Raw genomic sequence first — 16,473 nt, 5'->3', positions numbered from 1 at the left:
TAAAGGGAACAATTATAATAGAATGTCAGGGGACTGTCAGTCACTTTACCTGAACTGCCCATATTAGCTTATCCACCTACATCCCTGCAATGCAGCACAGCATGGCTTCCCCCTGTTGCTAACTACATACCATCTGTTCTCAGTGGCAGTGAAAGAGAGAATCACTCTGACTGAGAAGCCCTGAAAGACATGAGGCAGCATAAGGACCTCTGCCAGGAGCAGCAACTCTGAACTCTGGGCTGGCCAGGCCCATAAAGTCTCCAGGTAGAAGCAGACTCCCTGTGGTTCCCAGGTAGCTTTAAATCATCCTCTACCTTGAAGAGTGCTGGAGAGGGAAGGGAAAAGATATGGCAGTGGGAGAAATGGTGGAGGATGCGCTATGATCCTGTCAGCGTTCCAAAGTGGTGCTGGCGATTCAAAAGCGAAGATTCTCGCTTCTGTATGAGTATTGGACCAATGATTCATGGAACTAAGGGCCTGCAAAGGTACCAGTTCTGAAAGCAAGAGCGAGGTTGCTGTGAATCTGTGCCCTGGACAAATTACCAAGAACATAAGAGTGGCCATACTGGGTCAGAGCAAAGGTCCATCTAGCCCAGTGGCCAATGCCAGGTGCCACAGAGGGAATGAACAGAACAGGTAATCATCAAGTGATCCATCCCCTGTCACCCATTCCAGTTTCTAGCAAATAGAGGCTAGGAACACCATCCCTGCCCATCCTGGCTAATACTCATTGATGGACATATCCTCCAGGAACTTATCTAGTTCTTTTTGGAACCCTGTTAAGTCTTGGCCTTCACAGCATCCTCTGGCAAAGAGTTCCACAGACTGACTGTGCATTGTGAGAAAAAATACTTCCTTTTGTTTGTTTTAAACCTGCTGCCTATTAATTTCATTTGATAACCCTTAGTTCTTGTGTTATGAGAAGGAGAAAATGTGACTAGCTCCATTCTAAGTCTCTGCTGTTGCCCAGTCATTTCAATTTGACAAATTATTATTCCATTTTGGCCCAGACCCTTAGAAATATTTAGGCTCCTAATTCAATGGGAGCTAAGAACATAAACACCTTTGAGGATCTGGGCCTTCCTGCCCCAGTGTGCATGTGATGTTGCTTCACGCTATCAGACAGATGCTATGTTTCACCCAAGGGAAGGCTGCATTACTATGGTAGGTGAAGTTTGCATTTTAGTTTAAGTATGCAAAACTCTTTGATCCTACAAGATGAAAAGATAAAATAGTGGAAATGGAAACTGATTATCTTCAAAGCATTTCATGACCTGGGCCTGGGATATCTAAAATATTGTCTAAAGCTCTTAGATGAAGATCATGGTTGACAACTACGCTCCTCTGGCACAATGGAACCCTCAACGATAAGAGTAAAACTTGTCTGGGCATGAGACAGAACCTTCTCTGGGGTTGGTCCAAGACTGTGGAATATTCTCCGAAGAACTGAGGACCATTACAAACCTCAACATTTTCTGCTCCAAGTGCAAGGCATACTTCTTCTCTAATATACATAGCAATAAGTGTATTTATATAAAAATAAGACAAGCTAACAAACTAAATCAGGGGCAGGCAAACCTTTTGGCCCGAAAGCCATATCTGGGTGGGGAAATTGTATGCAGGGCCATGAATGTAGGGCTAGGGCAGGGGGTTGAGGGAGTGCAGGGTGTGGGAGGGGGTGCAGTGTGCAGGAAGGGGCTCAGTGCAAGGGGTTGGGGTGCAGGAGGGGTGTGGGTGCAGGAGGGAGTTCATGGAAGGGGGTTGGGGTACAAGAGGTGTGTGGGGTGTGGCAGGGAGCTCAGGGCAGGGAGTTGGGGTGCAGAAGAGGGTGCAGCGTGCAAGAGGGAGTGCTGAGTGCTTACCTTGAGCAGCTCCAGGCTGGCTGTGGCTCTTGGGGGTGTGGTGGGGCAGGCGACTCCACCACACGCTGCCCTCCCCCGTGGGTACCACCCCGAAGCTTCCATTGGCCGCGGTTCCCTTTTCCCAGCCAATAGGAACTGCAGGGGGGGTGCCTGCAGGTGAGGGCAGCGCACAGAGTCCTCTGCACCCTACTCCCCCAGGGGACACAGGGACATGGTGCCAGCCGCTTCCGGGAGTGGCACAGGGCCAGGGCAGGCAGGGAGCCTGCCTTAGCCCTGCTGCGCCATAGGGCTGGCAATCCCTCAGGCCAAATTGAAAGCCCTGATGGGCCGTATCTAGCCTGTGTGCTGTAGTTTGCCTTCCCCTAAACTAAATCCACCCACACAACCAAAACACTGCACTCTACCAAATTATTTAATCCACTGCACATACCTCACCCTTTGGGGAGAGGATGAGAGGAAAAAAACACAACATATGACAGATGTACAGTCACGTTGCTTAACGCACTACTGGAAGGCGCTCAGACATTATGGTGATGAGCATGGTATAATGACCTATAGAGAAGGGCAGGAAGAGGAGAACAAGGTGAGAACAAGAAAGCAAGTACAATAATTACAGTAGGACTAGGGCACTACTCTAGTCCTGCAGTGCATGCTCTTCATTTCTGCTATGGGCAGTCACTGTAGCCTCCATGGTGCTGGTGAACAGACCTTAAATTACATATTAGTAGGTAAGGAGTTAGGCTGCCACCTGCTTTAAGGATGAATTTAGAAAGCAACAATATGATGGGAAGGGGAAAGGACTGGACTCCCAGTTCCCCTCCACTCTGCCAAAACACTGCAGTAAACAACCCACCATCACCACCCACTCTGATAGGTTTCCCTGGCCTTTCAGTTTTAAAGTGTTGTAATCCTACATGTCTCACAAAAACACTACCTCACTCTGAACAGGAGCTACTCTCTGCTCTTGCGAATCCAAATCTGAGGCCTTGGCTACACTGGCGCTTTACAGCGCTGCAACTTTCTCGCTCAGGAGTGTGAAAAAAACACCCCCTTGAGCGCTGCAAGATACAATGCCTGTAAAGCCTCAGTGTAATCAGTGCCACAGCGCTGGGAGCGCGGCTCCCAGCGCTGCGAGCTACACCCGATGAAGAGGTGGTTTACGTGCAGCGCTGGGACCACACTCGCACTTTTCAAGTGTAGCCATAGCCTGAGTATGCAAGCTGAGAAGAGCTTTGTGTGGATGCTTGTAAGGCATCTGCCTGCTTCCACACAGTGCTAAAACGAGCACCAAATTCACTCAATTTAAAAAAAAAATCAGGAAATTTAAGCACTGTACCCACTCAGACAGGATTAAACAACCCACTTCTTCTTTCTTTCCACTCAGTCTGATCTTAAGCAAGAAGAATTTTAGTTTTGTGTTTCCATTCCTTAACATTCCTTAGTGCATCTTCTGCCCTATGACCTTATGTAGGGGTAATACCGAGGCTGCCTATTCGCTCCTTGCTCGTTCCTTCTCCTTCAGCAAGAGATGTTCACAAAACAAACCTATAGATAAGTCAGATTTGGGCAGGGTGAGCCTTTGACAATTGCTTCCGGCAAACAGAACTTGGCAAAAAGTTTTATCCAAAGCAAACTCTCTCTCAGTACAAATGCTGGCAAGACCGCTGAAGTATGGCACCATTCAGAAATGCCTTCAGCACTCTCCAGCACTTTGGATTTACACTTCCCTTCTGCACTGGCTCACTGCTCTTGGATTTTACTTATATAAGAAGTGTTTAAGTATTAAACTCAGAAAATTGTCTGCAGCCTTGTCACAGGCCATTTTGATAATGTAGATCATAATGTCTTATGTTCTTGTCCCCAGGCCTAAATTGACAATGAGAAAGTAAGATGAGAAAGTACAGAAGCTTAAGGGTCAGATTATAATTTCTTTACTCACACTGAATAACATTTTACTCCATGAGAGAAAATGATTCAAGTATAAATTCCATACGCGTGCAGAGGCTTTGGGTCTTTTATAGCACAGTTACATAGTCTCGTCTGGAATTGTTATGTAACTTTAAAAAGTTTAAGTATGTGTCAGAATTTTTGCTAAATTTTAGTAGTATTCTAAAAGATACATTCTCCCTTTGACATTTGGAAAGTGCACTATCCAAGGTCACCTTGATTCCTATGGGAGAAAAAATCCCACCTCAGGTCCTCGACACTAAATAGCAGCACATTTTATCTAGCAAACGTTTCTTCAGTACCTTTTAACTGTGGTATAAAGGGCAGTGGTTATTCATGTGCTAGTATAAATAAATAATACTTCTCAATTACATAGTGCCCTCCAGCTAATGAGCTAAACACTTTTCAGCAACACTAAGTGATTACGCCTCAATATCCTGGTGAAATAGGCTCATAAAATATTATTCTACCTACATTACAGAATGGAAAGCAAACAGAAAGGTAAAATGATCTGTTAAAGGTTACACTGTAAGTCAGTGCCAGAGTCAGAATTAGGCTCCCAGGTCTTTTATTTTCCTATTTTCAAACCACCAGGCAATGCTGCCTCCCAGCACCACTACAGAGAGCATAAATCTATTAAAACAGATTAACAAAAAAACCAAGTTTTAAGCACAGTCAATATTTACAATTTCTTAACTAACCCAGGGCTTAACCCTTCATTTGTGGTAATTAAATACTATTATTTATCAGTTACAGAGTTGGGGGACAAATGCATCCGTCCTGTGACCCTTATGAGTCAGGACTCTCATTAACAGTTCACAAAAATACGCACATGAAGATACCATACTGGACTAAATTTAGTCCTAGTCTAAGCAGGGGCACCTTCTGCTGAAGTCAATAAAATTTACGTCCATGAGGGAAAAAACTGTTGTAAAACACTGGACTGGACTCAGGAGACCTGGATTCAATTCCTGACCCAGCCAGACTTCTAGGGTGACCTTTTGCAAGTCATTTAATCTCTGTGCATCTCCATTCCTCATCTATAAAATTAGGATAATAATTCTTCTCTACCCCTTTTGGATGCTTTAAGGATAAATTCATTAATAATTGTGAGGTGGCCAGATATTATCGTAATGAGGGCAGCAGACAGATTATACAAGGTTCTGTTTGTCCCACCATACATATGCACATAAACATGCATACACAGACTCAGAAGTGATGGAATGGATAAGACAGAGTCTGTCTGGGCAAAAATCACGCTGGGTAAAAAAGCTACTAGAGCCTCCCCTGAGATAGTGCTTGGGGTGTGCTACAGACCCTACAGACCGCTGGGATCTGATTTTGGATATGGATAGAGACCTCTTTAATGTCTTTAACGAAGTAAACACTAAGGGGAAATGTGTGATCATGGGAGACTTCAACTTCCCAGATATAGACTGGAGGGACAAGTGCTTGCAAGAATATAGAGGGTCAGATTTTTTCTGGATGTGATAGCGGATGGATTTCTTCACCAAGTAGTTGAAAGTACCGACAAGAGGGGATGCCATTTTAGATTTGGTTTTATGGTGAGCAGTGAGGACCTTGTAGAAGAAATGGTGGAGGGGACAACCTTGGTTCGAGTGATCATGAGCTGATTCAGTTCAAACTAGATGGAAAGGAAAACAAGGTAGATCTGGGATTAGGTTTTTGACTTCTCAGGGCTAATTTTTAAAGAGTTAAGGAAAATTAGTTAGGGAAGTGGATTGGACGGAGGAACTTGTGGATTTAAATGCGGAGGAGGCCTGGAATTACTTTAAGTCGCAGCTGCAGAAACTGTCGGAAGCCTGCATCCCAAGAAAGGGGAAAAAACCATGGCAGGAGTTGTAGGCCTAGCTGGATGAGCAAGCATCTCAGAGAGGGGATAGGAAAAAGCAGAAAGCTTACAGGGAGTGGAAGAAAGCGGGATTAGCAAGGGAAGCTACCTTAGTGAGGTCAGAACATGTAGGGATAAAGTGAGGAAGGCTGAAAAGCCATGTAGAACTGGACCTTGCAAAGGAATTAAAACCAATAGTAAAAGGTTCTACAGCCACATAAATAAGTAAGAAAACAAAGAAAGAAGAAGTGGGCCGCTATACCACTGAGGATGGAATGGAGGTTAAGGATAACCTAGGCATGGCCCAATATCTAAATAAGTACTTTTGCCTCGGTCTTTAATAAGACTAGTGAGGAGTTAGGGATGATGGAGGGATGATAACGGGAATGGGATATGGAGGTGGATATTACCTCGCATCTGAGGTAGAGGCCAAACTTGAACAGCTTAATGGGACAAAATCGGAGGGCCCTGGACAATCTCCATCCAAGGATATTAAAGGAACTGGCGAATGAAATTGCGAGCCCGTTAGCGAGAATTTTAATCAATCGGTAAACTCGGGGGTTGTACCGTAACGACTGGAGAATTGCTAACGTAGTTCCTATTTTTCAAGAAAGGGAAAAAAAAGTGATCCGGGTAACTATAGGCCTGTTAGCTTGACGTCTGTAGTATGTAAGGTCTTGGAAAAAATTTTAAAGGGAGAAAGTAGTTAAGGACATTGAGGTCAATGTAATTGGGACGAATTGCAACATGGATTTACTAAAGGTAGATCGTGCCAAACCAACCTGATCTCCTTCTTTGAGAAGGTGACAGATTACTTAGACAAAGGAAATGCGGTAGATCTATTTACCCTTCGATTTCAGTAAGGCGTTTGACACGACGGTTCCGCATGGGGAACTGTTAGTTAAATTGGAAAAGATGGGATGGAAATATGAAAGTTGTAAGGTGGATAAGGAACTGGTTAAAGGGGAGACTCCAGCGGGTCGTACTGAAGGGTGAACTGTCAGGCTGGAAGGAGGTTACTAGTGGAGTCCCTCAAGGATCGGTTTGGGACCATCTTATTTAACCTTTTTATTACTGACCTTGGCACAAAGAGCGGGAATGTGCTAATAAAAGTTTGCGGATGACACAAAGCTGGGGGGTATTGCTAACACGGAGAAGGACCGGGATACTATTCAGGAAGAAGATCTGGACCACCTTGTAAACTGGAGTAATAGTAATAGGATGAAATATAATAGTGAAAAGTGCAAGGTCATGCACTTAGGGATTAATAATAAGAATTTTAGATATACGTTGGGGACGCATCAGTTGGAAGCAACGGAGGAGGAGAAGGACCTTGGGGTATTGGTTGATAGCAGGAGTGACTATGAGCCGCCAATGCGATATGGCCGTTAAAAAAGCAAATGCGGTTTTAGGGGTGCATCAGGGCGAGGTATTTCCAGCAAGGATAAGGAGGTGTTAGTACCGTTATATAAGGCGCTGGTGAGACCACCACCTGAAATATTGTGTGCAGTTCTGGTGTCCCATGTTAAGAAGGATGAATTCAAACTGGAACAGGTTCAGAGACGGGCTACTAGGATGATCCGAGGAATGGAAAACTGCCTTATGAAAGGAGACTCAAAGAGCTTGGCTTGTTTAGCCTCTGGCCAAAAGAAGGCTGCGGGGGGGATATGGGCTGCTCTATATAAATAATATCAGGGGGGATTAACGTTAGGGAGGGAGAGGAATTATTTAAGCTTAGTACTAATGTAGGCACAAGGACAAATGGGTACAAACTGGATATTAGAAGTTTAGACTTGAAAAATGTAGACGAAGGTTTCTAACCATTGAGGGGAGTGAAGTTCTGGAACAGCCTCCGAGGGAAGTAGTGGGGCAAAAGACTTATCTGGCTTTAAGAGACTAAGCTTGATAAGTATATGGGGGGATGATATGATGTGGATATTTATTTGAGCAATTGATCTTGGATTATCAGCAGATAAGTCTGCTCAATGGTCTGTGAGGGATGTGAATGGATGGGAATGGGATCTGAGGTTATACTGCAGAGAATGTCTTTCCTGGTGGCTAGCTGGTGAGTCTTGCCACATGCTCAAGGGTTGTAGCTGATCGCCATATTGGGAAGTTGGGGCGGGAAGGAGCGGGCTGAGTTCGCTCCAGGGCGGATTGGGAAGGAATTTTCCTCCAGGGCGGATTGGCAGGAGCCCTGGAGGTTTTTCGCCTTCCTCTGCAGCGTAGGGCATGGGTCGCTTGCTGGTGGATTCTCTGCAGCTTGAGGTCTTCAGACCAGAATTTTGAGGACTTCAATAACTCAGTCATGGGTTAGGGGTTGTTATAAAAGTGTATGGGTAGGGTTCTGTGGCCTGCTTGTGCAGGAGGTCAGACTAGATGATCATATTGGTCCCTTCTGACCTACGAGTCTATGAGTCTATGAGTACATATTGGAGTAGTCACGTACACAAGAACTGACCTGCCTGTACTTAAACATGCAAATAGGAAACATGAGCTGTATTTCAAACACTGAACAATCCTTTTCTGCTTAACAGTCCTTTCACACACACACAAAAAATCTGCTTTGCTCTGAAAGGGATTTAGAAAGCACAGTGATTACGATGTGTTTAATCATGATTAAACACTGATCTGTCTCAATCTACTCAAAAGTAGACCAAAACAAAACAAAAAAACCCTCACTCCCAGCTGACGTTCTAATAACTCAACAGAGGTTGTCAAAGTACGTGCGGATAATGTCAGGAGAAAATACTGTATTGCATCAAGAACACTGAAAACAGTTTCTTGTTAAACATGTCTGCCTATCAGTACACTTTGCAGACCACAGAACACTACTGCAGAGACAGCACTGCACAACTCAGCGTTTTAAAAATATGTTAGAAGTGCCTGAAATCCCCTGCAAACTGCAGTAATAATTGTACAGCTAGAAAGGGGAATGCAACAGAGTTGCCTCTTTTCTCCCATCCTCTAGATCTTTCCGCAGAACACCTGGCAATGCTAATATGCAGCACTCGATACTTAAAGGCATTTCTACCAAGCAAACAGAATGTAGTATCAATTGCTGTGCGGTTGACATTAGTGTTATGGTAAATAAACCAGCCTGCTCAACACCACACCCACTGTATTTCACTGACTCCTCTGTGGGTCTGTATCAGGATTCTGCATCAACAGGCATGGTCACACCTACTGGGTGGGTCCAAAATATCAATTCCAACATCTACTGTTTCACACTGGCAAAGTGGGCATAAAAGATGTAAGTCCCACTTTTCAACCTGGTTCCACTTAAATTTGGATCACATCACAATACAAACAGAAGTGCACAAAGATGACTCGAACTACTCTTCTCACTGCTGAGTAGGGTGAAAATAGAATAATGAACATATATCCTATGAATTACTTGGATTTTGGGATTGTCATCAATGCAGATAAATGTTACATGTTTTAAAACAAGATAATTATGTTCTTTTTATGGGAAAAGGAACAGCCCTACCTCTGACACAGCCCCATCTCCTTCATATGATTTGGGGAGGAGAGAGGGGGGGGAAGATAGAGCTGCCTGGAAGAAAAGGATCTACCAGATTAATATCTCTATCATTTAGTTTTCCATGCACATCCCCACACAAAATGTCAGAGTAGAAAGGATGCTGACATTTAGAGAACAGGCACATACCTCTGCTTAACTCAGCTATCAAGTCCACTGGATATTAACTGTAGTAAGAACTCCACTGTACATTAACCCAGTTCTCACCCCAGCCTGGGTAAGCCCCTCAAGAACATCACTCATTCCGGGCTAGACAATTCATTTCTAAGCCATCCATACATTCCAGTTGACCTTACACTTTCAAAAGACTACTGAACAGACCGCACTATCTTAAGATGTAAAACTCCTAATAGTTGACAAGAAACTGGCAACCCTGACATATCTGCAGTGTAAATATTAGAGTCCTTTATCACACAATCCAGTGTATCAACAGATGGGCAAGCTTTACACACAATTAGGAAAGGAGTGGCCTACAATACGTATAGTATTCTACACTACAGGCTTACAAAATCTCAGTGAAAAATGGGATCAAGGCCTCAACATCATTAACATCTCAAACCTAAGTGGGAAAATATTTGGCAAAATATCAATATGGAACTGGAAATTTTGATCCTTTTATTTTATCCTTATTAAGATTAATAAGGATAAAATAGAAGGATCAAAATTGATATTACTGAACTCCAGAGAGGTTTTTTAAGAAGATTTTATAAAACAAAACAAAACAAAACACATAGCAATCACCAGTGATGATGACAACCACATGCCAATGTCATCTAATTTAAATGCTGAAGTTCACTGAAATTAATGGGAGTTGCATTGATTTTAGTTGGCTTTAGATCAGTCCCATAACATACACATGCCCTAAATTATGTTCTTCTTTGGGGAAAATAAATTTAAAAACTAGGCAAGGGCCTCTGTATGGCCTTGGAACTACCATACAATCCACATAACTGTGTCTGCTTCAGGATTTGACTATTCCAGTCAACTGCAAAAAGTGAATCTGCATTTGCAGTGAGTGTGGCAAAACATGTCTTACTGGGAAAATGGAGCTCTGAAGCATCTTTAACACAGAGAGTATACCAGCATTTCATTGTTAACACATAGAGGGCCAGAGTGCCAGCTCACGTGTGAAGCTGGGCTAATTTACACCAACTGAGGATCTGGCCCAGATTTTTTTTTTTTTTTAAACTAGTTGCATCTTTGTTTTTGGAGGAGTAAAATAGTCTTTTCACCATCATGAGAGTGTGTGTGTGAAGTTTGTTTGCTTTATAAACAGAGGTAGAAAAGTTCCAGGGAGGTTTCTTCCTGCATGTTCTGTTGGCTTCAAAGCACCAATGAGCACAGGACAATAATTTTGGCATATTTGCTGTGCACAGCAAAATGCTCATGCGTTTGAACATAAAAACAGGAGCTGGGCTGGAATGTCACCTGGCTGGCTGTGCAGTTCAATCTTCTGACTACCTAAACAGATTTCTTCTTAAACTGTAAGCAGCAGATTTCCCTTAAGGGGATATTTTTTCTTCCTATATTTATTTAATGTGAACTGGCCAAGAGCTACTCATCTTTAATTAGGGACTGCATACAATTACTGTTGTAATATTTAAAATTTAGATATTGGTAGCTAGTACACACCCCCACACCATGCCTAAGCGGTGGTGATATCCACGTGATACACTGGAGAGCTATGTGATACATTGAATTTATCACATACCTTTAAACAGCTCACATGTGCTCTGCCAGCTAACCAATCTCCTCCAGGGTTTCATTCAAAGTTCAAATCCTCTAAGCACTTTTGCCAATCATAAGCAACGCAACCATCAGAAATTCATGTTGTTAAATCATTTCTACCACACCCAATCATCTCATGATTTCCCCATATGTGCCTGTATATGACAAAAGATAGAAGCACTTTTCAAAACAAAGGACTGTGAGTTCTACAGTTTATACTGCCAAATAAGCAGCACTGTTGTGACAGATGAGGTTAAGCTGAGGCCGAATAAGGGAGAAACAGACGGATTTGGAGGTTTAAGATATGACAAAATGCTTCTTATAGCTAGAACTTACTAAGGATCCAGTAAAGCACTTAAGCACATGCTTAACTTTAAACATGTGAATTCTACTTGAGTCAATGAGACTACTTACATGCTTAAAGTTAGACATGAGCCGAAGTGTTTTGATGGACTGGGGCCAAAAGGAACACAAATGGGCTTGCCTTAAGAGTCTCTCTCTGTCTCGATTTGAGTTGTAGTAAGGGCTCGCTGGGGGAAATTCTTGGTTAAGGACTTGCTCTGCTTATATGACACAATGACAGGGCAATGTTCCACTGAAAACAACAATTCTTCTACTGATTTCAATAGGAGCAGGCTATGGCCCATACTCTTCCTAGAGTCCAGTTTTACAATTCTCACTCACATTCAGTATCATTTACTTGTGTCAACAGTCCCACTGAAGTCAAGTGAAATAACTGCTACCTAGTGTGAATAAGGGTTGCAATACTTAGCTAACTTGCTCTAGCTAAATCCAGACAATTTCACCTCCTGGCTGGGTTCCCAAGTAATCCTTAAAATTCAGGGAGATCCTTGTGGCAGATTTTTTGGCTTAAAAGGGGATTGTCAGGCCAAATCTGGCCAGTTTCTAAAATTAAACTGCTACAAAACCTCAGAACAGTGTAAATGTTTCCATTATTATTATTTAATTCTAATAACAGGTTTGTTTGTTTTTCATAAAAAACAAATATTTCTTCACAATGTACGAAGCCCCATATGTTACAGCACTGTTCTAGTCTATGAGTACCTGAAAGTAAAACTGACTAATCTATTTATTGTCCAATCTGAGAAAAATGCAAAAAGTAAATAAACATAAGTAAAGATGAGATTAAAAAAAAACAAACCCAATTTTTGCTCTTGAAAAATCAAAATATAAAGGTAAATAATTTAAATATACAGTTAGATCTTTATCTTGCTCTTTTTCTTGTGTTTAAAGGAGTGTGTGTCAAAACCTGACATACTGAATCAGGCTATCACATGCTGTTTTGATTCTACCACCATCAAAGAGATGCTATGTTCATAGCTTGAGAAACTGCTAACTCTTACCCGCACTCTGTGAGTCAAGGCAGTGCTGTCAGACCCTCACTTTCATGAGCATCTCCCCAAAATCCAGATAAACTTTTTAAAAAGACACAAAACCCTGTTAATAGTTATTGCCTGATCAGTTGTTTCCCCATATCTAGGCCTTGATTCTGCAAAGACCTATGCACATGTTTAACTTTACACACTTCCATGAGACTTTGCCTCCAGTGGAATTACTCCACCATGTGCAAACTTAAGCATGTGCACAGGTCTCTGTCGGACTGAAGGGGAGCTCTTTCTTCTTCTCCTCCTCCTCCACAGATGTTCACATAAAACCTTTGTAAGTATATCTCACCCTTCTTTTAAAAATCAACACAGGATTCTGTATGAAGAAATGAAAAATTAGGCTTCTGAAATTAAAGAAAATATATTAGTGAATACCCAGTAAGATGACGTGACAAAGGCCAGAAAACATATTAAAGCAAAAACGCCTTTGTTCTTAAACTTAGTTAGCTTAAAAAAAAACCCATCCAAGCACCTTTAGATACAAGAAATCTAAGGTGTACAGATTAGTAAAAGATATTTAGTATTTTGTTTTATTTCTACAACACTATAGGATTAAATAGCGATTTAAAAGACAACACGAGTTGCATATTCCACAGAGGAATTCTAAGTAGATAGCACAGAGATCATTATTCTAGTGACATGTGCTTCAAAAAAACAAACAAACCCCCCCCCCACATTAAAAAGAGAAGGATGGGGAGTGCAAAATGTTCCTGTACGTATATAACACAACACTGTTATTTTCCAGGGGGATAAATTGGCCTTTTTAATTCTTTAAGCCTGGCATAGTATCAAAGCAGATATAAAATAGTCACAGAGCTCAATTTAGAAACATCATTTTTCTTATGTTCAGCTTTTATGAAGAGCTTCCTGCAAAGCTACAAACAATGGTTTGTTCGGCAGTCACACCACACTGAGGTCACCCTTTCTTGCAAGGTCTTGTTTAAGGAGGCATTTTGCCAAAAGGTAAACAGAGGTCTGCCAAACACATGTGGAATTATTGTTTGTTATATATCTATATATCAATCTATAGATAGATAGATAGATAGATAGATAAATAGATATAATGGGTGGGTGGGTGTATAAAAAGAAAGAAGGATCAGATATTTGATGCCATTAACCAAAAATCTTGATCTTAGTCTACTGAAGCCAATGAAATGACTCCCATTGGCTTAAAGAGGTTAAGGTCCTTTGTGAAACTCACCCTGTGCAAAAACAAAGCTCAAGACACAGACGCAACTTGTGCTGGCCCTCTGCACGCAATACCAAGGGTTGTTCCTGTTGTTCAGGACTTAGGTTGTTCTCTATACACATTCATTCTATATCTTCCAGTATTTCTAGAATATTGATAATAGGAAATGAATGCAGGGCAGGCTATAGCAGCTGCAAATTGACTGGACAACAAATAGGATGTCTGGTTCTCAATGGAATGGATTAGTATTTTTGAAAGATCTGAAGCTGGAGTGATTATAAATACATGATTTTTATGATTTTTATGAAAAGCCTGGCTCTGATGTATATGGCTCCTTAAATCTGCTCACTCAGATCTCAAGTGGCCCGTTCCTGGTACATTCTTGGCCTTGTCTCAATAGGAAATTTCTGCTACAAATTTTCCTTTATTGCCACCAGAACAGCTTCACTGTTGGGATCACTAGTGTAGACTGGATGCCAGCAACTGCCGTTGTCTTAAACGCCATGTTTTGTAGACTTGTTCTGAGTAGCCAAATTGTTGGAGCCCTCTCTACAACAGTGGTCCCACCTCTGCATAAAGCCACTTTTGCTCTGGCCAGGCCCCTCAGGCTCCAAAGGGATATAGTACAGAATTAGGGTCTTCCTGACCTCTTTGGACATTCCTCACTCTTTTTGCAAACCATGTACTTCAACTAGCTACTAGGAAAGTTGCTTTGAAAATGCTCCTACAAACAGATTAGAGAGAGAGAGATTTCTTTTCAAATCCTGCTATAAAGTACAAAAGCCTCCGGAGAATACAATCAGTCCGGAACAAATGTTGTCCGTCTGACTCTATGTATTGTGAAGCTGAAAAGAAGTCCTACTTGTTTATGTTTTATGCTGTTTGATTTCACATGAAGTTTGGAAACCCTGCTGACATGAAAAGATTTGAGCTTGAATACATTTTATTGTTGTTGTTGTATAAAAGGTTAAAGAAATACCTTTTCCAAAGCATCTCTATCGAACAGCTCCTGCACTGCCAAGAGCTTGATGCTGTAAGAGAGAAACACAAAGAATGAATCATTTAATGACAAACATTTCCAAAGCACTAGTTATACTAGGATTGAAATCTTGCTCTTATTTTTTTTTCTTTCAGAAGGTTTAAAATGTCTGTTACATGATACAGCATGCAAGAGTCTTACAATTAATCAAGGGACAAGCACTGTTACGTGCTTTGCTTGATCTGATACAGCTGTTCCACATAGACTTTTTGGTTCCTAAATTAGTAAGCATATTCAAATTCGCCATATAAGAGTAGTCACACTGATCATCCCTTTTGAACAGTTTAAAACAACACAAAGATCTTTTCAAAACAAAAACTGAAGAAGTATTTAACAGAACTGTCATTTTCCTATCCAAACGTTTACATCTCTGCAGTTGCTTTTAAACCAGTTTTCTTCTTTGATATCGACAATTTACCAATTTCCATGGTATCCATCACTGGATATTTGGGACACTATACAAAAGTTACAATATTTAAGACAGAACTGGGCTCAAGACATTAAGGGAGGGAGAAACAAGTCACACACACACACACACAGGCCTAAAGAAAACTGCCCGGAAAGAAGTACACCAGACACTCGCTAGAATGCATGTCTATATAGCGTGAATTCACACATAACGTGGTCATGGCCATGGATCCCAAATTTAATTACTTTAATTGCAATTCATTTTAACGTGGTCCCTGCTATAATGCAGTCCCCATGTTAACGCAGTACCGCGCATGGATCCCAAATCCCGTGTTCTAGCAAAAGTCCAGTGTATATGATTTACCCCTTTTCTATTCAAAGCCTTATTCCCTCACCATTACACAAAACTTTTCTTTATTTAACCTATCACTGATGGCCCATAATGGGCTAAATCTTGCTCATCCTATGCCAATGACTTCAATGGGACTGTATGTAAGACAAGCAGTATTTGCCCTATAAGACAAATAAAACATGTGAAGTCATCACTCGGTGAAGGCATGCACTGAGGTCCCATATCTACACTGGCATCATCATCATCTTAATCAGGATGGAATATATTATATGGAAATTACCTCACTATCCGTTTGCCGCATTCAGTGGTCAAACCACGTGCCTTTTTAGTACAAATTCCTACCCATTCTAATTCCTAATGTATGTTTACTGACTTTTTTTTTTCCACTCTGAGCCTGATATGCACAAAATCCAGGGGATTAACTCAAGGTTCACAGGAAACACGCTCTCATTTTTCATCCAGACAATTAAGCAAAGACTATGGTCAAGCTCTAATGTAAACGGGCATCAATCTTCAAAGGAGCTATGCTGATTTACACCACAAGAGGATTTGGCTCTGTTTGATCTTTCATGAGAGAAGAGATTATAAACTAAACAAGCGCCTTTTAGGTCAGTTTACCACAATTCCCCTTAAATTGGTTCTGAACACAGTTGGCTGGTTAGTGGAAAGTAAAGACACATTTAACATTTAAAAACCCATTATACTTGATGCTAGGAGGAAGCTAGTTTAGGGCCAGATCCCATGTGGTACTGAGCAATCAACCTCAACTCCAGTGGGAGCAGGGAGCCCTTAGTCTGTATGTATTTCAGTTTTGTAGTCTTGACTGTGGTTTTGAAAATAATTTAGCACAATTTGGACTCGTCCACAATGATCAGGCAACTTAGCTCAACATCAGTCTAGCAGGAAATGGAGCTGAAAGAGTGTCTTAAAATCCAGGTCTTTCTGTATGTCCCCACCCCAGTCCCCTGCCCTAGGTTGGAAGCCCCTCCCCCACCCCAAATCCCACACCCCAGTCACAGCCACACCCAACCCGGAGCCCCCTCTGGAATCCCAACCCCCAGCCCCACCCCAGAACCCAGTCAGAGCCTGCACCCCAACCCCCTGTCCCAACCCAGAGCCCCCTCCCACATGCCAAACCCCTCAGCCCCA

The 16,473-nt window shown here is 41.9% G+C and overlaps 1 protein-coding gene across 1 annotated transcript in view; it reads right to left on the bottom strand.

Annotated features, from left to right (window-relative positions):
• Positions 1-16,473, bottom strand: part of EEPD1 (endonuclease/exonuclease/phosphatase family domain containing 1) — an 88,320-nt gene that overhangs the window by 28,002 nt on the left and 43,845 nt on the right. The window contains exon 2 of the mRNA XM_032785452.2: positions 14,505-14,556. Within this exon, the coding sequence (XP_032641343.1) occupies positions 14,505-14,556 (52 nt within the window). The remainder of the gene's footprint in view (positions 1-14,504; positions 14,557-16,473) is intronic.

This window comes from Chelonoidis abingdonii, chromosome 2 (genome assembly GCF_003597395.2).
Source record: "Chelonoidis abingdonii isolate Lonesome George chromosome 2, CheloAbing_2.0, whole genome shotgun sequence".
NCBI lineage: Eukaryota > Metazoa > Chordata > Testudines > Testudinidae > Chelonoidis > Chelonoidis abingdonii.
This window is presented reverse-complemented; position numbering and strand designations above follow the sequence as displayed.